This window comes from Epinephelus lanceolatus, chromosome 16, assembly GCF_041903045.1.
Source record: "Epinephelus lanceolatus isolate andai-2023 chromosome 16, ASM4190304v1, whole genome shotgun sequence".
Classification (NCBI taxonomy): Eukaryota; Metazoa; Chordata; class Actinopteri; order Perciformes; family Serranidae; genus Epinephelus; species Epinephelus lanceolatus.
In genome coordinates, this window is record NC_135749.1 from 25,387,276 (window position 1) to 25,412,446 (window position 25,171).

The window sequence follows — 25,171 nt, forward strand, 5'->3', positions numbered from 1 at the left end:
AGCACAGATGTCAAAAAGGAAAAGACCTCTAATTAAGCAGGAAGCCTCAGCCGTTTGACACTGTTTAATACTGACTGATGTAGAGTGCAACGTGTTACAAGAGCCCGACCGGTATATCTGCAGGCTGATGTTATTGGCTATGTAAGAAATATGCAAATAGAAATTACATCATGGCTGCATTTTCAGGCATTTTTATCCTCATTTTATTGACTTTTATCCATATGAATTTGAAGGTATTTTACAATGACAAATCAACAAAACGGGTAAGCCAGTGGGATATGGTCTAAATTGTGCAATTATTGTTTGCAGTGAGGATGATCCATTTGTCGTTGGGGGAAAGTTAGTTAGTTTTTCAGTCACTATTTCAACTGTTTCTCTTTTTATTTTTCATAATTTAAGTTTTTTTTAGGCTGTACTAACTAGGGATGTCAGTTTTGGTTTGTATTGCACTTGGCTGCACAACCGTTAACAGAAAACTGATCATTTTTAAGAAAGAAAAAAAAAATAACATGAAGTACAAGAGGCCTTCACTTTCAGTCTGGCACTCCTTTGACTCTATGAGCTTTAGCACCACATTTTGAAGCCACTTTCAGTTTCGAAGTGGTGACATTTTAATGTGTGATGTAAATGTCTTGTGTTTTGTTTTTTGTCTGTCGGCTTTACTGACAAACAGCTGGTTAGCCACGTTTACATGCGCAAACATGCCGCTTACTGCCCATGCTCCATTGGTAAGCAAGCTTCTCTGCACTGCGCACCGCCTGGGCACGAGCTAGCTAGCAGCGCTACTCATTTGGCAACTACTGCTGATAATGCTGTCTCAACCCACTCTGGTGTTGCTGCAGAAACATGGTGGCCCCCCTTCAGTTTCCCCCCAGGTTGGCTCAGTGAGTAAGTGGCTTAATTTTGAGCCATAAAACCTCTTTGACATTGTCCATAATGTTAGCACCATATTTCTATGTTAGGACCACTAGTCGTGTTAGGACACTGCTAATGGTGCTAACAGAGTAACAGTGTTGTTAGTGCACAGTGCTAATAATACAGTACTGTACAGTACAATACAGTACTACAGTAAACTGAAGAGTTGAAAAATTAACTGACGTATCAACATGCATAACCGGTCAGAAATATTTTTGGTGGTTAATTTATTAAAGGTTAATCATTGACATCACTAACTTTATTGCTTTTTGTTACTGTGAGAGTTTAGTGTTAATAATTTACTGTCATCTTGCAATTTTACTGCCTAGCCCAAATGCCAGAAAAAATATTAGCATTGTACGTTCCTACAAACCACAAATATCATCTGTACATTGTTATGTAGCAGATATGTTTAAACCCAGCATTTCTTTACATTTTAACAATGCTATGATTAACGTGGTTATGTTTAAGCACAAAAATCACTTGGTTATGGTTAGGAAAAGATCATGTTTTAGCTTGAAACAACCAGTTTTGGTGGCACATTCGCCGCTGTAAATGCCACCAGTGACTCGCTTAAAAAGGTCTAGGTGTCACATCTTCCACCATCCTCTCCACCTGCTAATGAAGAAGTCAGCTGATATACATGTAATCAGAATTATGTCACTTTAGAAATGTTGATATGATATGTATTAAATATACAGATGTATTAGTGGTTTTCAGAAACGTACAATGCCAAAATCTTCTCCTAGCTCAACTATAAATGCTGTATCCTACCTCTGTAGATTTGTCACAACTAATAACCAAATTTGCAAGACAATTGCAAAGAAATTTGTTTATCTGGTATGATGAAAATGAAATAGGTCTTACAAGTGTTTGTGTAAAAACAGAATACTGGCAGATACTTCGTATCAGTTTGTTTTTTCTGCACTTTCACATATTAATGTGGTTTTGCCTTAAAAAATCCCATATTTGTTGGGCTCTACCTGTAACTGAGGATCTGTGCTTTAAGCTATCATGCATAAGCAGTCAAAACATTTTGAAACCCAGAAGGTTGTGATTTGAATTTCATTCTCCTTATCAGTCCCAAAGCTGCTGTAGCTAATCTGCTGCTGTGTACAAATTAACCCTTTTGCTCTCCTGAACTAAGTATGAACTTAGATATGCACTCAGGCTCAAGAGCTTATTGTATGTAAAAAAGGTAATTACTGTGACTTCTGCAGTGAAATAGACATTTCATGGCTTAATATGTCATTTAGCCCCCACCCAATAAACACAGCTGTATTTCTTGGATTTTGCTCTGATGTGCAATTTTGCTGATGGTTAAGTCGCTTGCATGGCTGCCCATCATTGGTTTTAAAGCAACAGCACTCCAACCTTCTTGCCCCTCATTTATTATCACTGGGAACCAAATCACAAAGGAAAGCACAATCGATGGGGCTACCTGGCAGAGACTCAAGTGCTTAGGAGAGAGCGAGGGGGCGCCTAGCCTCAGATACCTCTAAAAGGCTGAATCGATCGCAGCCGTTTTGCAACAGTCGGCTGACACTGCAGGCTTTCCACCTCAATGCTGAGGACGTATTGAAAGAACCCCGTTGGTAGGTGTATGCAAGGATGACAACATGGCTATTGTATTTCTGCCACCCCTGGAAGAGAAGGCTTTTATCTGCCTTCAGAATCCCTTTAAAGGGCTTCTTTCCCTTGGGAAAGCCGATGCCAAACACTGAGCACACTTGCACTTAAACCTTCCCGTTGAGAAAAAGCCATAAAGTTTATAAAGTCAATTAAGGCTTTTTTAACTGATGTCAGGCAAATTAAAGCTGCTTGGCCCGGCTCCCTGTGGGTATACTGTCAGATGGTAAACCAGGGCCCACTTAGCGTCACAGGGTTCCCCAGGCGGGGCACAGAGCAGTAAGCAGCTTACTTACCCCCCAACTCACTCACTGCTTTTACAAGACTCCTCAGAGTGGGCAGTTTGTTTTCCTTCAAGTGACATTTCACTTTGGTGGAACATTTTTAGTACACATGCACTTGAGTCAAGCTGAAGTCCAGTTTGGGAGCATTCATGATTAACTTGAACGGATTCCAAATCATAATTATTGAATTAAAATGAACCATGGATTAACTGCACTAGGTATTAGACAAAGTAAACAGATAAATGTGATGTTGTATCACCTTAATCTGTGTTTGCTGCTTGATCTTGAAGCATGTTATTTTTGTGTATCTGTTCCCCTGAACTTCAATCAATATGTATGTGCTCCAAAATAAATACAGCTTGAAGCATTTTTCCATAGTTTGTAAGATATTTTAAAAAGTGATTAAAGGCTACGCTCACATTCCAGGACTTAATGCTCAGTGTTGATTATTTTCCCAGATCTGATCTTTCTGCTTAGACCCTGAGTCTTTAACAGTGGGTCTGCAACCCCTAGAAGGTCCTCAGAGTTAATGCAGGGGGCCACCAAATTATTGTGTGATAATTCAAGTTTTAATTCAAGGTTTTGTTTGTTTGGAAAGTACACAACATTGAGTATAGGCTAACTGTTACCCATGAATTCTTTAAGCAATTATGTGAGCTAGGGTCTTTTTCAGCTTAAGGGTCCTAAGCCTGAAAAACATCTAAGACCCCTGGCCTAGACTGTTTACATTCATGATTGAAGTAACACAAATCTGACATCAGTGTGTCTTCCCCCTGAAATGCCTCACATGTAACCAATAACATCTTACACATATGGTTGGAACAAGACAAAAATGTTGGAAATGTGAAAAAATGAATGACATAGCATTGAAAGCCTCATCTCCCAAATGCTTGCCATCGTACGGAGGTCCAATGTTGTCATTCTCTGTAATAAGTAGCCATGTGCTTCTGTTAGGGAGAGTGTGGATTATATTTTCGAAGAAAAGGCCCTTTGGACCAGTGGGCGTTTGTTTTGGGGATAATGGGCTGTTTTACAAGTTTTACTAGATCTATTTACTGCTATTGCTGGTACTTCTGTGGAGATAGAGGTGTGGGTGTGGAGATGAGTCAGGAGTGGTGGGCACGCGACGTGGAGGGTTTCACGGAGGGACAGTTCTTCCAAACCTTAGGATGTCCAGGGAAATATTCCAATATCTCTGTTGGCGCCTCACGACAGGACTGTCACAGCACGTAGGCAAGCTCTCCCGGTCAGAAAGCGTCTGGCAGTTGGGCTGTATTGGCTGGTTACTGGGGCAGCCTACTGCAGCAGCCTTCTGTAGTTTCAACTGACCACTCAAGACTGTATGGTGAGTGATCTGTATCTGCACAGTGAAGTATGACATTGTATGGGAAACACACATGAATTCTGCTATGACCTCTCTAATAGCAGTCACATGGCCAGTGATTGGATACATATTGGGTTTAGCACCACATATGACCCAGCACCACATGTGACCCAGATCTGCTCGGAAAAATCTGGATTTCTGTTTCCACACAACTCAGAAAAAAATCAGATCTGTGTCACAGCAAAAACTGGATTTTGGCCACATTTGCTTGTAATGTGAACATAGCCAAGAAAGGGAAATGAACAACCCAGGTATTTGGTCCTCATGCAGACCAGTATGTGGATGGTATGGACAGGGGTAAGGTAGTTAGAGGTTAATTAATTGAGTATTGGTTTTCTTAGCTCTTGCTGTAGACATGTTCATTACTAAAAATGTCGGCCCCTTGAGTTTGGTTTGTCCCAATTCTTCTGCCTAATAGGGGGTTGCATTTCCTTGAGGACATTTTTCATTTTTGCATAATTTAGGGGATCGCTGGTTTCTGGAAAGGCACCTTTCCACATAGCTGAGGCTCCTTTCCCATTTTTTTCACACTTATTATAAACCATATAATTTAATTAAATTTGCGTTTCTGCCAAGACACACTGTCGTACTGTCTGATGGACAGCAAGGGGTTTGGCCTCAGCCTCTGGAAACCATGTGAAATGTAAGGCATTTTAAAGAGGAGCAGAGGGTAATGAGTCTGAGGTTTGAACCTGCCTCATCTCTGGCAGTGATGATTTAGGAGATATAGGTGTGATATGGGAGATGCGTCATGTCTTCCTCTCCTCTCCATTAGGGATGGAGTTCTATAACATTTTATCGAATTCTTTCCCAAGCACTTATCCCTCTTACTTTAAGCTCTTCTACATAATGGTCGGTAGATAAATATTTAAGTGAGGGCTTTGTCGTTCCTCCCTTTGTCATGAGTGTCCTCCAGCAATTTTTGCATTGGCAGTAGGTCTTTCCAGGGCCGCCCCTCCCTAAACGCAGAACACGCGCTGTGCGTAGGGCCTCATCTTACATGGGGGGCCACATTTTGCGCGAGGGAACGCATTTGCGCATATGCGCAATGGATGCGCACATGTGCTACCGTGAGGTGCGCGTAGAATCAGTTCGAGGAAGGAGAGAAGAGACCTGACCGCCCGTGCGTCGCTGCAATGATTGACAGCACTCGACATCTGACCAATCAGAGGGGTGGGCCGGCAGGCACTTGCAGAGCTGCAGCAGGTGGAGAGTTGTCGACATGTCGTCCAAAAGAGCCTCGTGAGTAGGCCTATGTGCGTGGACGGGAGGGCGGGCGGGCTCCGCGGAGGGGGAGACTCGAGCCTCGGGGGTATGTGCGGGGCCGGAAGGTCGGACGCTCCCAGAGAGGGGAGAGGGAGAAATATAGCTAAATAAGATGAAAATAGAAAAGAATGTCTCTGTCATTTATTTTTGTTTTAAGTGTTTAATTAAGGTGGGAGAGGCGGAGGGCTGAGGGAGATCGGACGCCTCCAGAGAGGGGAGAGGGAGAAATATAACAAAATAAAATTAAATAGGAAAAATCTGTCTCCCTCTTTTATTTTATTTTCAGTGTTTAATCAAGGGTGGGGGATTGAGGATTGGAAGTTACTTTATTTGATGAGTAATTGTTGGCTATTTATGACTCATATTTGTTTATTTATTTATTTATTTCAGTTTGAAGTTATTTTTATTTAATATTTATTTATTTATTACAGGTTGAATTTTTTATATTATTTGACTCATACAGCCAAACTACTGTATCTACAGTACATTTGTTATTGGCAATAAAGGTTGTCAAGTTAAATGGCAAGTTGTTGTATGGTCATTTTGTACCTATGATTACATTTGGGATGGGGGCCTCCAAATAAAATTTCGCTTAGGGCCCCAATTTGGTCAGGGGCAGCCCTGGGTCTTTCACAATGATATATTGTCCCAGAAAACATCAGCAGATCTGCAGTCCTCACTGCTAGACGACACGAAATCCCCCTAAATCTTACACACTTGACCGTTAAGAACCATTTATGCCACTGATATAATGCTAATATAAGAGCATAATAATGCTAGTACACTCTTTCAAAGTGCAATGAACTTTTAATTCTTAAGAATACTAGACATTGGAACTGGACATTTGAAAAAAATAGAAATACTTCCCACATAAACAAAACATAAATAAACAATTTGCATATCAACACAAGGGCAATATTGCACAATATATGGACATGACCTTGGTCATTTTTGCTGACTCTGATAAGTCGATATCGAAATAATTTTGATAGCTCTGTTACGCAGTTGTTTCATTGGCTTTGTTGAAGTGTCTCCAATGTTTAAGGTAAGGCCAAGGATGTCCAGACGTTTTTGTATGGGGGCCAGATCAGATAATGTGAAGATACCTGGGGAGCTGCTGCTTTTTGCATCATATGGGTTATTTAAAAAAAAATCACAAACAAATAAGAAAAATGCAACTGTTTCATCTTTCAGTGAAAATGTATTCAACTTTCCACCACTCCTAAAAGCAGCGGTCCTGGCTGTTAGGTAACTGTTTTGTTTGCTTGTTTACCATCTGTTTATGAAAACAAATTAATAATAATAATAATTATGAACTTTATTTATATAGCACCTTTCAAAACACAGTTACAAGGTGCTTTCCAAAACCAAATAAAAGACAAAGCGAACAAAACAAGATAAAAGCATAACAGAGTAAAACATGCAATAATAAAGCAGTTAAAATCACCAAAAGTCAATTTAAACAAGTAGGTTTTCAGAAGAGTTTTAAAAGATGAAACCGAGTTTGCAGCCCTCATCTCCTCCAGCAGGTCATTCCAAAGTCCTGGAGCTCTAACTGCAAAGGCTCTATCACCTTTGTGAATTAATCTAGATCTCAGAACAACAAAAAAAGATGCATCTGAGGATCTCATGCTGTGAGAAAGAACATAGGGCAATAAATTATCTGTTGTATAACTTGGAGCAGTGTGTCTCAGGGCTTTGTAACTAATCAGTAAAATCTTCAAATCAATTCTAAAAGCAACAGATAACCAGTGTAGGGAAGCCAGGAAATGTGTTCATATTTTTTTAGTCCAAGTCAAGATTCTGGCAGCAGAGTTTAAGATAAGCTAGAGGCGTGAGAGGGAATTTTTACTGATGCCAGAGAGCAAGGAGTTGCAATAATCTAATCGACTGGTTATGAATGCAAAAAAACAGTTTCCAGATGTTTCTTAGAAAGCAATGATCTGATCCTGGAAATATTTCTGAGATGGTGGAAGCCGGATCAAACTACTGCATTCGCATGTTTGTCTAAACTAAGGGTTTGATCAAAATTGAAACTGAGATTTCTGCAATGTGGAGTTATTGATTTGGACAGAGAACCAAGACTGTAGAACATTCACACTATCTTGACCTATGATATTTTGGAAGTCAAGCCAAAGGCCATTTGAAGTTGGTCCGTGGGCTACGATTGGTCCTCAGGCCAGACTTTGGACATGCCTGGTTAAGGCAGTCCTTCATGTTCAGTCAGTCAGTGTTGTTAACAACTGTTTTGCTGAAAAACATAACCTGGTATTTTACTTTGCAGATGTCTGAAGTGTCAGAGATTGTAAATGTAACATTTGATTGATGCAGAGTTTTAAGAATCCTGGAGCTTTGCCAGCTTGGAATTGGATCCAAAATGGAACCAGCTACTGGCACCTATCCTTACTCTCCTATCCCCTCCCTCTTTTCTTCCTCTTCTCCTCTTTTCCTCCCATTCCCCTACTGTTCCTTACTATGCATCTTGGTCTTGTATCCTATCCTATCCTATCCTATCCTGCCCTATCCTATCCTGTCTTGTCCTGTCCTGTCCTGTCCAACCCCTCCTATCCCATTCCATCCAATCCCATCTCATCCTATCCCATCCCATCTTCATCTCTCTCCTCTCCTAAGATCTCATAGCTTCCTCTCTTCTCCTTTCTATTCCCATCCCCACACTCCTTGTTTCATCTCTTCGCCTCTGCCCTATCTCCTTCATATTCCCTCCTCTCCTATCCTCTCCTCCTTCATCTCCATCTCCTTTCCTCTTCTCTCCTCTAAATTACCTTCTCTCCTTTCCTTGTCTCCTCTCCTCTCCTCTCCTCTCCTCTCTAATCCCTTCTCTTCACTCACAGACACTTACACTTGTAATTCCCAGCCAGATCCGTCAGAGTCAAAGCTGCGATTTGAGTCGCCAGCGACAGGGCGGATTAGCAGAGGAATCCTGAGTGAAAGCACGTCTTCGCTCCACTTGCTATATTCCCCTCTCTTCTCCTGCATGTGTGTGTGCGCGCGCATGTATTTTTTTAATCTAAGTTGTTTCTTCCCCACCGTTATCTCAAAGCTCCTCATCAAAAAGCAACGCTAGGGTTCTTAATGTGCTCTGAAAGCACGGTGGTCATGTTTTTAATCGTAGATGAAACGGGTTAAATGGCTAAAAAGCAGATGAATACCTCATCTTATTCATATAATAATATAATTACAAGATTAATTAGATTTTTCTATAATGTCTAATAGATAAAAAAACCCCTCCCCAATCGGCTTTAATGTGGAGATAATGCAACAGAATTAATTAATATAGAGATGCCAATTATCAGGCTTGATAAGCCTGAAGACGCCCTGTTGTTTGATGGCCCACATTTGACAAATCCCAAGTGTTTACAGATTATGATGTTGTGCAGAGTTGTTGCATCCGATGTGGCACTGAACGACTTTCAAGCAGTGATGTATTGAAGTTAGAAAAAACCCCATTCACTTTTAATTGAAAGAAATCTCCAATGGGCCCATGATGTGAATGTATGAATATATTTTGTGACTAATGGATTTCAGGTCGGGGGATATCTTTTGGTGGCCCGAGCCAGGATCTGTCTTGACATGACACACAGAGATACAGCAGTCTGAGCTTCTCTTGTGGCAAAGTTTCACTGGAGCAGAATTTTAATAAAGAGATTTCGATGAAAAATTCAGCTTTTTCTTCCTCCACTTCTGTCTTACACCTTTCTACTGAGGACAGCGTCTTTGATCTGATTTGGACGAGTAGGGGAGAAAGGGAGCATGATGAAGGGACTCTGAGAATGTCAGACAGGGTGAAACACAGAAAGATGGAGTAACAGGCCTTCATCCATGTCATTTAAACAAACTGTTATCTGTCCTGTTAGCTAAGAGCTCTCTGTCCCTTTTCCTATTGTTCTGTTTTTTAAAGGATGCAGCTAATGATGGAGCTGCTGTCCTCCACTCCACCATGCACAACTCATCTCTATATGGATATTTTATCACTGAGACCTAAACTGATGGGGTTGTTTTAAAGTTGATGGTGAACAAAGCATCAGATACTGTCGAGATAAAAGCTGCAGATACTAATGAGTTATACTCCTCAGCATGTGTCTCAGAAGATGACTCTTTTCTGTAAGGGACAGAGGAAGAAGTGTGACTTTTACACTTTCTGTGGCCATGATGGAGGTGTCCCTACGTGACAGATAATAATCCTACAATTTTACAGGCTTTTAATAAACCAGACAAATGAGAGTTGTGTGTCTAAATGTTTGAAATCCCAAGTCAAGTCATTAATAGAAAAAATTCAAATAGGTACTTAAAGGCCCACTGTGTAGGATTTAAGGGGATCCTTTTCCAGAAATGCTAAATAATAGCTGATTCATAATCGTGTTTTCATTAGTGTATAATTACCTGAAAATAAGAATTGTTGTGTTTTCATTTTGAACATTGTGAAAGTGAAATTCATAAGATAGCACTGGCGATCTGAAGCGGTCAGTGGTGGAAAAAAAGCACTTTTAATGTGCAAACTTATACGGGATGCATTTTCGCTCATATCTACCTCGCGGCTCCTGGCTGCATCCGCCTCCCTAAATACTGAACCAGTTTTAAAATGAGTTGTACCTATGAATCATACGCACACATACACATGGGGAAATAGGGCCCAGGTTGAAAAATACCGAAGTTATCCTTTAATATTTGGCTTTTGCGTTGCATGGTAGAGTCTTCACTTATATTTGTAAACACAGCGATAAACTGTGTTTACCAAACATTAGTTTTCAAAAGTGTTCCTGAGATCATGTAACCCTAACCCTAACCCATTATAAGACAAAGAGAAACAGGAAACCCTCACAGTTAAGAAGCTGGAACAAAGTAATGTTTGGATTTTTTTTGCTTTATAAATTACTCAAATGATTATCATTATCAGTAATTATCAGAATTGTCACTAATTGAATGTCAGCTCCACTTTTACATAAACTGGGAAAAAAAGACATCTGATAATCCGCAGTTTCACAAGCTTGGAAAATTAAACTAATGTAGGTCAAACCGCAGTGCAACACCAGTGACACTATGTTCAGATTTTTATTTAGAATCTTTTCCTACTGGATATGAATCAGACGTAAATTACAGCTACTCTGACATGTCCATCAGGCTTAGCTGAAGTTACAGGGACTGGAATCGGATTTGTTTTTGACTCTCCCCCCCCTCCACTGCCAAAATGTTTAATCTCTTGAGATGACAGGTTGCCAAAACTCTGTCCAATAAACAAACTACTTATGAGTCCATGTGACTTTTGTTTACAAGACCTGGTTTGCTTGCAACGAGACTGTGTTTGAAAAACAGATCTCACCCTGGCTTGTCCTCTGCCTAGATGTGCTGTAAGTGCGCCTGAGAGCTTCCTGTGGTTGGACACTCTTCATTTTAATGACCTTCTCTTCCAGCTCTCTGATCGCAAACACACACACCCATTCGGTGTGCACATCCACTACATTAGACATGTCAGAAAAACTTCCATGCAAGTTTTCAAAACAACCTTCCGACAAAATGTCAGGACAGTAGATGTTTTCATACCAAACAGATCAAGATCTCCCTGAGAGGAACTGCCCACTGGGGAGCTGCCCCGAGAACTACCTACCTTGAAGTGCTTTTTTTTTTCTGTTTGAATTCACACCACCAATAGAAACACTGAAGTGGCATCAGTTGACCAGTGGTTGGTATTGACCATATTTGGACCAGAGGGTGGAGCTGTGGAGGAGCCAAGGAGGGATCGCTGTCATAGACTGTTGTGACGTCTTGTTGACAGCCTGTCACTCAACCAGCCCGCTCTTAATTATGCATAACTTTAAGCCTTAATGACATTTAAATGGGTGAGTTATATAAAAGTTCATCCCCTGTGCAGTTGTCACGAATGTTGAAATTAGCTGTGGAGACAAAAAGTGTTTGTACCAGGTTGTACACATGTTTATTTCTACTGTAAAACTTGGCATTTTAACATGAGGATTGAGTCGCTTCTGGAGCCAGCCTCAAGTGGCCATTTGAGGAACTGCAGTTTTTGGAAGTCAGTGTTGGGCTCTCAGGCAGTTGCTGCTTGGTGTGATCGGAGCATGGGTGTCACATCTCAGTGGCAGTCGTTGCTTGAAAGCAGTGCAAAGCAGCAGCGATAAGCTAGCTGGTCAGACATGCTCATGGGGACATACACCAACATGCACAAATGGCCAACCACTGTACTACATGAAGAACACAGAAGGTCAGATTACAACACTCACAGAGGACTCAGGACGTCATTACTCCACTCTGTCTTTACAGAGCAAATAGTGGTTTGCTACTAATTTAGTGCTTCAAATATGGCATACAGCTCCTTAAACATTCAATGTTTCCTGCTCCCAGAATGTGAGGTTTGATGCTTTTCACTGTGTTTACTTGCTATTACTGTAAATTGAGTATCTTTTAGGTTAGTTTTTTTAAAGAGAGTCATTTTGGGAAATTACTTGTTTTTTTGGGGGGGGGGGGGGGGGGGAAATGTTCCAATATGTTCCAATAGACCTAGATCTTTTTTTTCCTTTTTTTTTATTTAGATTTTTAGTCAGATTAATCTAAAATTAAATGGACTTAAAATTAATAGGACTGCAGCCCTTATTAGCAGTAATGTCAACTCACTGCAGCAAATGAACTGAGCCAAACAGAAAACTGCGGATTGGTCATTCTTGGCCAATACCCATTCTGCTTAATAAGGTCAGTATTGGCGCTGATATCGATCCAATAGATTGAATCCCTAACACAGACTGATGCACACGCATAAAAACACACAGACATTTTTATGTGCAGCCACACCCCTTTTGTTCACACACAGGCATGCACATCAGACCATAAACACTTGCACAGCTGCACGCTCTTCGACATAAACACTAATGTACACACATCGCTGCATCTCCTCCATGCGTGCCAATCTCCTATTTCCACTCCATCTCGGGTCACTGTGCTTTTCCACTTTCTCCTCCGCTAGTCCGTCGATGTCTGCCAGCATCTCTAGGTTATATGAAGCAGGTAGGCAGTCTGCCAGTCTGCAGGAGGCCTTCGGAGACAGGAGCTCAGACAGCGCTTCCTTGTTTACTTTCATGAGTTGTTGACTGGCCACCCTGCCGCGGCCGATGCAGTGTCAGAGCGTGTCAGAAGGGGCCTACTGCGGATTGAGACGGCATCAAAACATTATTGTGGGGCCGAGCCGCTGAGTGGCAGGCCAAGAAATGAGAGAGTGCATTCGCCGGATTCCTCAAGAGGTCTTTTTGTGTCTATATGTGTGTAAAAGCCTTGTTCTCTGGACGAAAAAAAAGAGATGGTTCAGAGCTCCTTTTCTCTGCTTTGTTCTCTGTAGTATACCCTTTTTTCCAAACATCGCATTATAGGTGTGAAGTATTAGAGTTACGCTAATTACAAGGTTATGAATGGAATTATATCTCCCTGAGGTTGCAGAACAATTTCTGTGATTATAGCAGTCTTGTTATTCATATATCAAGATATGCCAGAGAGCCTTTTATGATGAACGTGCCGTGAAGGCTTCTCTGCCTCCGTAGTCTTTTTTCCAATATGAAATTTTTTTATGCCTGGTTTCAAAGAAATGTTGAGAGTAGATTTTTGTAAAAAGAATCTGGATTCAAAAGTAGCAAATTCTGTCTTTGAAGCTAAATCTGCTTGAAAAATATATCTGTGATTGCAGTTTCTTTTTAAAGCAAAAAGAAATGTTTTGTTGTTAAAAAAAATACCAATGTTGTATACCTTGTTTAAAAAGTGTTCGACTGAAATTACAAAGGCTCACAGTATCATCTCATTAATACAGAGTAAATGACCGAGTTATTTCAAGAACTTGCTCGTCAGGGTAATGAGGCATATCCCATGCAATACACACACATCCACACACATGCTGAATTAAAATGAAAGTAGGAGAGCGATAGAAAGGGGGGAGAAAGAGGAGGGAGAAAAGAGTGAGAGAGCTTGAGAGCCCCCCAGAGAGAGAAACTGGAAAGCCTCCAAATGTTCTACTCTGGAATATCTTCAAGGACAATCAGCTAAACAGTTGATATTAAGAGAGCTGTGTGAAATCGATTGCTCAAGGTGTTATCTGCGCTGCAAAAATGGCTGGTAATTAGTCATGGCTAAAGGAGTGTTACCGAGAGAGTGAGATGGATTTAATCTTAATAGATTTCACTGCACTGCAGATACAGTAGCTCCTGAGTGAAGGAGCTCTCCTCTTTCTCTCCCTCTCTCTCTCTCTGGCTATCTATCAGAAGAAAAGCAGCTGAGTAAGTAGCTGTGATGTACTGCTGTTGCTAAATTTGCCCGAACCTTCAAATGTAGATGTTTAGCCTGAGTTACTTGTTCAAAGGCAGCACACATTTGGCAGCTGTACCTGTTTTTATTCTGAGTCTCAAGCAGCAGCAGCAGAAGCTCTGGAGCCATTATTTGTTTATGTATAAAGCTTCAGCGATGTGGTACTTCAGTCACCAGCAGCTGTTGACTTAGAGATCTTGGTGGAGCTTTCAGAGGCAATCAGCGGACAAAGCCCTCAGTGACGGGGGGTGGGGGGGGGTGGGGGGTGGGGGGGTTATTTGCTCCTCTGTGATGTACCTGTACACCCCTGAGGCAGGCCAGATGTGTTGGTTCAGCGATTAGCAGAGGCTTGGACTGATGAAGTCAACTAAAGTACTCAGTATTTGGGGAGAGGTTGATGGCCAGGTGGGAAAATTTTATCCATTGTATGTTGGAGGAAGAAATACAATGAAATACATGAAGTTAATGTGGCTTTCAGACTTTTGTTAATCCTTGCCTCAAACAAACTGTGAAGGAGAAGGCGTGTTTTTTTCATATTTAACTTAAGCCCCTTTCCCACTGGACAAAATGTCCACTAACACCCACCAACATCTGGCTTTGTATTTAATAGTAAAGGTTACAATCTGCATTCATTCCTGAGATAAAAGACTCATAGATAATTATTGGCTCCAGCTCTGATTGGCAGGGCTGGAAACATAAAACCTGGGTTGTGGACACACTCATTTTTGCCCCCTTTTTAGCATGAATGTTGTCACCTTCTGCAACTCTTTACAGATTAGATTTGCAGTTAGTCGAGTGTAGCCGCTGTAACGTTTTCATTGGCCTCCATGCTGCTTTCTGCTGTTAACTAACCGTAACGTCAAACACGACACACCAGAACAAAAAAAATAGAGAGGCATACTCACCTGCTGGCATGGTATTGGAGTCTGTTGCCCATTTTTAGCAGGTGTAGGCGGCACGATGGTGTGGTGGTTAGCACTGTCACCTCACAGCAAGAGGGTTCCTGGTTCAATCCCAGGAGGGAGCCCCTCTGTGTGGAGTTTGCATGTTCTCCCTGTGTCAGCGCGGGTTCTCTCTGGGTTCTCCAGCTTCCTCCCACAGTCCAAAGACATGCAAGTTAATTGGTGACTCTAAATTGTCTGTAGGTGTGAATGTGAGTGTGAATGGTTGTCTGTCTCTCTGTGTCAGCCCTGTGATAAATAACAGAACTAATAATACAGTAGTCCGTCTGTCTACCTTAAATCATGTGCTGTGTCTGTGGTCAGCGCAATGCTTATTCACTCTGTGTTTAATTGTGCTAATGCTAATGCAAATTTTTGCAAGCAAAAAAAAAAAAAAAAATGCGTCAAACCTTAAAAACCTTGTACTTTTTAGAAAAACAAAAGACCCACTGTCTTTTGTACATCCAAATCCTGAACAAGACTTTTTTTGGAGACCAGAATGTCTAATAATTTGCGGAACTTTAAACCTTAATAACATCTAAACGGGTAAGCTACATAAAAGTTCATCCCCCGTACAGTCGTCATGACTGTGGAAAAAAGCTATAGAGACCAAAAATATTTTTTTGTACCAGGCTGTAAACATTATTTTTTCTGCTTTTAAGATGGGCATTCAACACCTGTGCCTGTGAGGATTGACTCACTTTTGGAGCCAGCCTCAAGTGGCCATTAGAGAAACTGCAGTTTTTGGCACTTCATTTTTCAACCACCGAGGTTGCTGCATGGCTGCCACACATATATTTGACATTAGTTGTGATACTCACCTAAGAATCAGTCTCCATTCTCAAACACTACTAAAGCATAAAAAACCTTGAAACTTTTGTTTAGATTGCTTTTATGACAGCAACAATAACTTGGACTAAATTTGAAGACAGGAAAGAGTCTTCTGTGTTTCTCACACGACTTCCTGCTGAGACAAACCTCCCTGTTCATTTTCTCATGCCAGCAGCAAAACAGCAGCAGTCATTAGGAGTGAAAATACATCTGGAACCTGTTTTTCTCAGTAATATTGTGAAGGAAATTATATTTTACAAGTACTCAGAGTGGTGTAGGAAGTGTGAAGTTTATGCTAAATTGATAACATGATGCTAAGGTAGAGCCGATGGGGAAAACTTGTTTGGTGTAGCAACTTAAATATGACTCCACGGGACTTTTTAATACCAGTACTACAGTATGTGCAACTTTAATATCCTGTAAGCCATGAAATATGTGTTTTCTGCTGAAATGTAATTGCTTTGTTGTTTGCTGAAGTGTTTTGTCGGTTGTTTGACCTTTTTGTCTTTTGTAAACCTGTAGTTTTATTGTTTCAGCAGACAAAGCGGCACTCTGGCATTTATATTTTCTGTTTTTTTTTTTTGTTTTTTTTTTCATCTAAAATATGTTTTGTTTTGTTTTGTTCTCATTTTCCTGCAGAAGCTGAAGCAGAAGAACCAGCAACTGAAGCAGATCATGGACCAACTCCGCAACCTCATTTGGGAGATCAACTCCATGCTGGCTGTTAGGAGCTGAGCCACACACATTCGAACACATTCATATATAACACAGACAAATACACACACACACACACGCATTTACTACAAATAATGGACACGAAGATTTGGTCGTTAACTGGACATGCAACAGGGTACCACAGGCTGGCTGAGGCTGCACTTTACTGAGGAAATTGGGACTCCGGCAATCTCAACCCGTTTCCTGAAGAAGACGCGAAACAATAGAAGGAAAAATGAGCGGAGACACATGAAGACGACAGGGCTCGACACCACAGAGACGTGAGAGAACACCCAATAAAACACTCGGAGGGAGGGTGCAGGTGACATCAGTGTGGAGGATGGCAGAAAACAACCTCAATATTCTGCATTTCAATCAAGATATTGACTGAATTAATCTGAAGAGATGATATATTGTGTTTTATCTATTTGTAGGTACTAGCTCAATAGAGGGTTTATGCCTGTAGAGATACATTGATATATTCTATTTAATCCTCAAATTCTGCCCATGTTATTGTATTAGAACTGTGTGAAGCCCCAACTTTAAAAAGCTTTTATATGACCCCTTAAATCTTAAATAAGAAAGACATACACTGTGGCAACATCACAAGTCTTATTGTGACTATATTGATCTGCTTTTTTTAATTTGATGTAATATGTAAACTCATCAATGCTCTGCTCTGATTGGACTTGTGGTCTGACATTTCAATATGATGCATTGTTAAGGTTTCTGCTCAAATATAAATCTGTGATTTTTAAAAAAGAGTCTGTTTTGTGCTGTGATTTGTGTTTGCTGGTTTATCTGTAGTTTATACCATATGTATTCATCAAACATCTGAGTCACTCCTAGGCATCGTGCTAAAAGTTTGTCTCTGACTGTATATTAGCTGACAGTGTTATGCAAGTTTACACTTTACAAGAGCTAACTCAAAGATAAGTTCACATCAATTAAATCAATTAAATTAAGTTCACAGGCCCAAAACTAGCTCATGCTTAATTCTTCTGTTTTGTTTTTGTTTTTTGTTTAAATGAGCTGCTCGGAGCTATTCTTTTTAAGTAGAACCTCTTCCTACCCATCCATCCCCAATCCCCAGTCATTGCCACTGCCCACTAAATGAATTACTGTGTACTACCCAAAACCAAAAACATAAGAGTGTAAGTTTTACCACTTAAACAGTGTATCATATTATGCAGAAAGTAAATTAAGGTATACATGCAATGGAAATTTAATTCAGCCTGCATGAATCAAATTATGGATCGGTTAAAAAAGACAAAACATAAAAATACTATACAAGCTGGTACAGTCACCACCACATCCGTCATTACAGTTGCTACAGCTGAGAGATGTGTTATGATTTCAGTTTTGAAGAGCGCATAATTTGCTAAGTCCCGCCCCTCAAATGCAGACTGGCCAGTTTTAGCGTGGCATCACCAGCCACCTCAAAAAAGGGTCTGACAACAACACAGCTGTGCTTTATAGACTCTCATGCAATCCTTTCAGATTTTCAGGCTGTTTTTGTGGATTTCGAGCTAAACGTTGGGGCACATGATAATTACACTGGTTACGTGAAAAGGTTTGATGGAGATACGTTACTTCCTTGTTCCAAAAACCAAAATCAAACCCTGAAAAGTGTAGGGTTAGCTAGCTAACCAGCTAGCTACTAAAGGTATATCCTACTGAATGTAAACACATTGTCATCTGTCTTGATAACCAGCTGGTGTGGTGGTTCACTTTTTCACTGTGATCTGTGCATCAGGCTTCAGCTTCTGTCTTTATCTTTTTAAACTTATTTGTGCTGAGTGAGTTTGACATCCTGGATATATCCTTCAAACACATAATGTAGACCCCTCTGTCTGCTTCTCTCTGAAATACCTTGATAGTTTTTTTCCCAAAATTTGACAATATTTCTTCAGAGAGTGCAGTTAGTCACAGTTTGGGCTCCATGATTGTTCTGACAACTTGACAGACCGTCAAAAAGGGGCGGGCCTCAGCGAAGGATCAATTTGGAGGAAGCATTAATGGAGGAAAAAAAGAGAGAAAAGGAGTTTGCAGCTGTTGGCTCGTGGTCTTACACTTTGTTCACGATTTCTTGTGACCATCATTCACTCACAAGACTGTGCGCGTTCTTCAAATTAACGTGTAGCTCTAAACGTTGTCGATGGGGCTGATGTTTGAACTTGTGTTTTCAGACCCAGAGGGCACAATTTTTATATAAAATGTAACAAATTTTTCATTCGAATACGTACTGATTTACTTGTAGCGCAAACTGATGCATACATTTAACCCTTCATGAAAAATATGAGCACATTAGATGAATTCGCTCTTTTAGTGTGTTCATGCACAACACTGCTGGCAGATAGTTATTTAACATTCTTTGTAAGGATTCTTTTGACTTGTTGTGATCAAGACAAACACAGCACGGAAAAATTTATAGTGTACAAAATCAACCTGTCAGCGCTCTGCGTTGGACAATAATTTAGACACTTTCCAAATAATGCTAAACCCAGTTTGCAATTTCTTGTTACTTATCAGCTGTTGTACAAACCGATACTCATATTTTTGAGATAGGTTTATCCACCAATTTATGTCAACATAGTCAATTTATTGGTCAAGCTTGATTGGGAACTACACCGTAATACATAAATCAAAACTATCAAATATGGCTCTAAAGAACTAATAAATCAATAAACCCACATTGTGCATAAGTGCAGCTTGTTTTTGAGGAATAAATAAATAAATCTGACCATTATTAAATTTGATTTATTACTGCAGAAGTAGTTTGTTGTGACACAGATTCTGATCTTTGCTGTTGCCATGAGGTTGAGAGGATCTTTGTTTACGTGGAGAGAGAGAGAGCACCGGGTCCATCAAAGCATTATTCAATCTTAATAAGTGTATAGTCAAATACAAACATCTTTGCTTCTCTGTGAGCAGCTCTCTGCCTGATCACTTTCTAAGGACACCACTGGAGCTCTCCTAAATATTAGCAGAGATACCGAAGAAGTCATTTTATAAGTTAGGAAAGTTGATAAAATGCTTTTCGCTGAGGCCTAAAAGTGGCACCAAAAGTTTCCCCTTCACTCTCAGTGATTTTATACTCTTAGATTCCTTTATTTGATAGGAGGCCAGCTAATTTAAGGGGGAGCTTTTGTTCTCTGTTTTCTAATTTATAGATGAGGAAGAAACAGACGGAGTAAAGACGGAGAGAAAGAAGAATTCACAAAGGACCTAATTCAATACAAACATGAAACGTGAGCTAAAAACTGAGCACATGTGCGCACACACAAAGACACACTCATATGGCACCGCTGCCAGGTTACAGATATGCATGAGAATATCTGATATGGGTGTGTTTAATAATTCAGAGCAAAGCCAGGGTCGTATCTAAGATGTGTTATGAGGGTATTGTCCTCAGGGAGATGCAGAAGGACAGATGCAGCATTGGAGCAGCGAAAAGGCTTTCAACAGTGTAAAAAAAAAATCAATGCTCTGAGTAGTGACTAATAAACCCCTCCTCAGTAGTCTAATACAGGGGTGGTTGTTATATCTCTGAGGGCAATGCAGCATTATAACTGTACAAACAGAGTGTGTTCTCATTCAGCTGAGGCAGAGGTCAGAGTACTTGTCCATGCACACTCTGTCACAAATGATGAAGTGAATAAAACTGCAGGGTTATACACTGATGTTTACAATGTGTGCTTGTGTCAGCATATTTTCTCCAGTGTGATTGTTCAGGAAAACAAATGAATCCTCAGACACTGTTACACACAATATTTGTGCAATTCCCTGACTTAATTTTTGGAATAGTTTTGCCCAGGCCCCTCTCTGGAAATAACTGTAAGGTGTGATGTTACTGCACTGTGTGTCAGAAAGTCATAGGTGTAGCCTCAAGTCATCAATTCCATTGGTAACATCCACGACTTTTCACAGTGGACCAAACTGGACTGAACCATTGTGTACTGCCCGGTGGAAATGGGGCTAGAGGATAAGTGATGTCCCATCCCGCAAGTGGTGGCCACAAGGCTGCCATGGGACACATGCATAAGCCAGATGCATAAGACTCTGGATACATTCACAACCAAAACTGCATCTATGCATAAATAAAGAAATATGCACATGCACTCTTTTCATCAGATTTACAAAGATGAATGCACGTCTGAGTCTGTTAATTTTTATGACACACTATACTTGGACTTTTTTTCTCATATATGACATACTATACTGTGACTTTTAAAAATATTTTTATGACATACTTTGATGTGACTTTTTTCACATTGTTATGACATTCTATACATTTACCTTCGTTTTTAAACTATACTGTGACTTTATTTAAACATTTTTATAACATGCTATACTATGACTTTTTTATTCGATTTTTGTGACATACTATACTATGACTTTTTTATTCGATTTTTGTGACATACTATATTATGACTTTTTTTTATTACATTTTTATGACATACTATACTATGACTTTTTTATTACATTTTTATGACATACTATACTATGACTTTTTTTATTACATTTTTTGTGACATACTATACTATGACTTTTTTTATTACATTTTTATGACATACTATACTATGACTTTTTTTTATTACATTTTTTGTGACATACTATACTATGACTTTTTTAATTACATTTTTATGACATACTATACTATGACTTTTTTTTATTACATTTTTATGACATACTATACTATGACTTTTTTATTACATTTTTTGGAACATACTATACTATGACTTTTTTTATTACATTTTTGTCACATACTATACTATGACTTTTTTTATATAACATTTTTATGACATACTATATTATGACGTTTTTTTTATAACATTTTTATGACATACTATATTATGACGTTTTTATTACATTTTTATGACATACTATACTATGACTTTTTTTATAACATTTTTATGACATACTATATTATGACTTTTTTATTACATTTTTTGACATACTATACTATGACTTTTTTATTACATTTTCATGACATACTATACTATGACTTTTTTATTACATTTTTTGTGACATACTATACTATGACATTTTTCATTACATTTTTATGACATACTATACTATGCCTTTTTTTATTACATTTTTATGACATACTATACTATGATTTTTTTATTACATTTTTATGACATACTATACTATGACTTTTTTAATTACATTTTTATGACATACTATACTATGACTTTTTTTTATTACATTTTTATAACATACTATACTATGACTTTTTTATTACATTTTTATGACATACTATACTATGACTTTTTTTAATTACATTTTTATGACATACTATACTATGACTTTTTTTTTATTACATTTTTTGGAACATACTATACTATGACTTTTTTTTATAACATTTTTATGACATACTATACTATGACTTTTTTATTACATTTTTTGGAACATACTATATTATGACATTTTTTATTACATTTTTGTGACATACTATAGTATGACTTTTTTATTACATTTTTTGGAACATACTATACTATGACTTTTTTTTAATAACATTTTTTTTGACATACTATACTATGACTTTTTTATTACATTTTTATGACATACTATACTATGACATTTTTTATTATATTTTTTGTGTCATACTATACTATGACTTTTTATATTACATTTTTATGTTCATACTATACTATGACTTTTTTTTATTACATTTTTTTGACATACTATACTATGACTTTTTTTTATTACATTTTTATGTTCATACTATACTATGACTTTTTTATTACATTTTTTGGAACATATTATAGTATGACTTTTTTTTATTACATTTTTGTCACATACTATACTATGACTTTTTTTTATAACATTTTTATGAGATACTATATTATGACGTTTTTTTATAACATTTTTATGACATACTATATTATGACGTTTTTATTACATTTTTATGACATACTATACTATGACTTTTTTATTACATTTTTGGAACATACTATACTATGATTTTTTTTATAACATTTTTATGACATACTATACTATGACTTTTTTTCATTACATTTTTTGGAACATACTATATTATGACTTTTTTTTATAACATTTTTTGGAACATAATATACTATGACATTTTTTATTACATTTTTCTGACATACTATAGTATGACTTTTTTATTACATTTTTTGGAACATACTATACTATGACATCTTTTATTACATTTTTCTGACATACTATAGTATGACTTTTTGATTACATTTTTTGGAACATACTATACTATGACTTTTTTTATTACATTTTTTGGAACATACTATACTATGGCATCTTTTATTACATTTTTATGACATACTATACTATGGCATCTTTTATTACATTTTTATGACATACTATACTATGACTTTTTTTATTACATTTTTTGGAACATACTATACTATGACTTTTTTATTACATTTTTATGACATACTATACTATGACTTTTTTTATTACATTTTTTGGAACATACTATACTATGACTTTTTTATTACATTTTTATGACATACTATACTATGACTTTTTTTATTACATTTTTTGGAACATACTATACTATGACATTTTTTATTACATTTTTGTGACATACTATAGTATGGCATTTTTTATTACATTTTTATGACATACTATACTATGACTTTTTTTTATTACATTTTTTGGAACATACTATAGTATGACTTTTTTATTACATTTTTTGGAACATACTATACTATGACATTTTTTATTACATTTTTAAAACATACTATACTATGACTTTTTTTTATTACATTTTTTGGAACATACTATACTATGACTTTTTTATTACATTTTTTGTGACATACTATACTATGACTTTTTTCATTACATTTTTATGACATACTATACTATGCCTTTTTTAATTACATTTTTATGACATACTATACTATGACTTTTTTTATTACATTTTTATGACATACTATACTATGACTTTTTTAATTACAATTTTATGACATACTATACTATGACTTTTTTTATTACATTTTTTGGAACATACCATACTATGACTTTTTTATTACATTTTTATGACATACTATACTATGACTTTTTTTTATTACATTTTTATGACATACTATACTATGACTTTTTTTTATTACATTTTTTGGAACATACTATACTATGACTTTTTTTTATAACATTTTTATGACATACTATACTATGACTTTTTTTATTACATTTTTATGACATACTATATTATGACATTTTTTATTACATTTTTGTGACATAATATAGTATGACTTTTTTATTACATTTTTTGGAACATACTATACTATGAATTTTTTATTACATTTTTATGACATACTATACTATGACTTTTTTAATTAAATTTTTTGTGACATATTATACTATGACTTTTTTTAATTAATTTTTTTGTGACATATTATACTATGACTTATTTGTCGCATTTTTATGACACACTATATTATGAGTTTTTTCTATAGATTTTTTTGACACTTTAATATGACTTATTTCACCCTGTTATGACACACTACCACTTACTTTTTTGACATCTTTCATACTATAACACACCCATAATATAATACACTGATTTTTTTCACAATTTTATGACATACTATAAACAACACAAACAAAATGGCAGGAGGAGATGCAGTTATCATCAAATATGAGTTTATTTTTTTTTATAAATCATTCTTACAAAATTGGCATTTATCTATTTCATTTGTGACCTCTATAAAAGTCTTCTGTTAATTACAAGGTAGGAGGGAGGAGAAGGCATCAGGACAGCTGGGCTTGACCGAGTCCTTTACAGATCAACAGATATTACTGCTGATTGGTAATGTGATACAGCCAAATCACTGATAAATAATCCCAAACAGGAAGTGGTCATACGTTGTCGCGTTAGCAACAGTGTCCAAACACAAAGATGAAAACGGGGTGTTATAATAAGGGAATGGAAGCTGTGACTCATCCAGTGTATGAAGGCAGGGCTGTTCGGGGCCCTGCATATGGTGCTATTGCTGCCCGTCTACTGGAAATAACAAGTCTAGGACAGACAGTGCTCGGCATGTCAAGAACTCACATGTTGATAAAAAGGCACAAATCAAGAACAGACTAGTTTCCAGCATACATGCCGTCGCCACTATAAACACCAACTGCCTGGCACATTTTGGGTAAACCATCTTCCATCTGTTTTGAAGCACACAATGATAACTTGCATAATGTTTCCCCTGATCAAATGACAGACACGACAGGCATTTTAAGCGGATGCAAAGGTTTTCCTGGTGGCCTAAATCACATCCATCACACTCTGACAGAGCTCTGGACTTGACGATGTACTGCGCAGCACGCCAACTGAAAGATGGAGCAAGTTTCTGTTGCCAAGTTATCTGACCTGAAACCAAGCTTTTGAAAGAGGCAATTTAAACACAACTGTGTCACAGCCTCAGATCCATTATTGTAATGCATGGGGGGGAAGATGTTACAGCAGAATCTGAAAATGTTTCCATCTGGTTCAGAGGACCCAGCTGCTTATTATTTTCCATGTGTCAGTTGGCGTAGTCTTTATTGGGACTTTGCAATTTGACTCCCGTGGAGAGCCAAGATTGTGCGGCCCAATCCAATTCTAGATCACTGGTGTATGCAATCTTTTAGAGTTTAAACTCAACTACTATGACTCTGAAAATTGTATCTTTCTCTCTCTTGGGGAGTTCTGTATGAGACAGAGTGTGATGTACGTTCCCCTGAAAACCGATGCAGAGTGAAACATAAAATGAGCTGTATATCGGCATCTTTGTGGATTAATGTGCACAGCGTGTAGAAAATAAACTGAATAAATACCAGTAACTCCCCTCAGCGATGCAGGATCAGTCTTATGTTCTCGCCACGTCATTTCAAATCGAACACTGTCTTTTTTTTTTTTGTTCCAAAAATAA

At 37.8% G+C, this 25,171-nt stretch overlaps 1 protein-coding gene across 1 annotated transcript in view; it reads left to right on the forward strand.

The window, feature by feature from the left end:
* The window catches only part of med30 (mediator complex subunit 30), a 52,710-nt gene extending 35,669 nt beyond the window's left edge, over positions 1–17,041 (forward strand). Inside the window, exon 5 of the mRNA XM_033636310.2 lies at positions 16,203–17,041. Coding sequence (XP_033492201.1) covers positions 16,203–16,298 — 96 coding nt within the window. The 3' untranslated portion in view covers positions 16,299–17,041. The remainder of the gene's footprint in view (positions 1–16,202) is intronic.
* Positions 17,042–25,171: the final 8,130 nt, after the last annotated feature.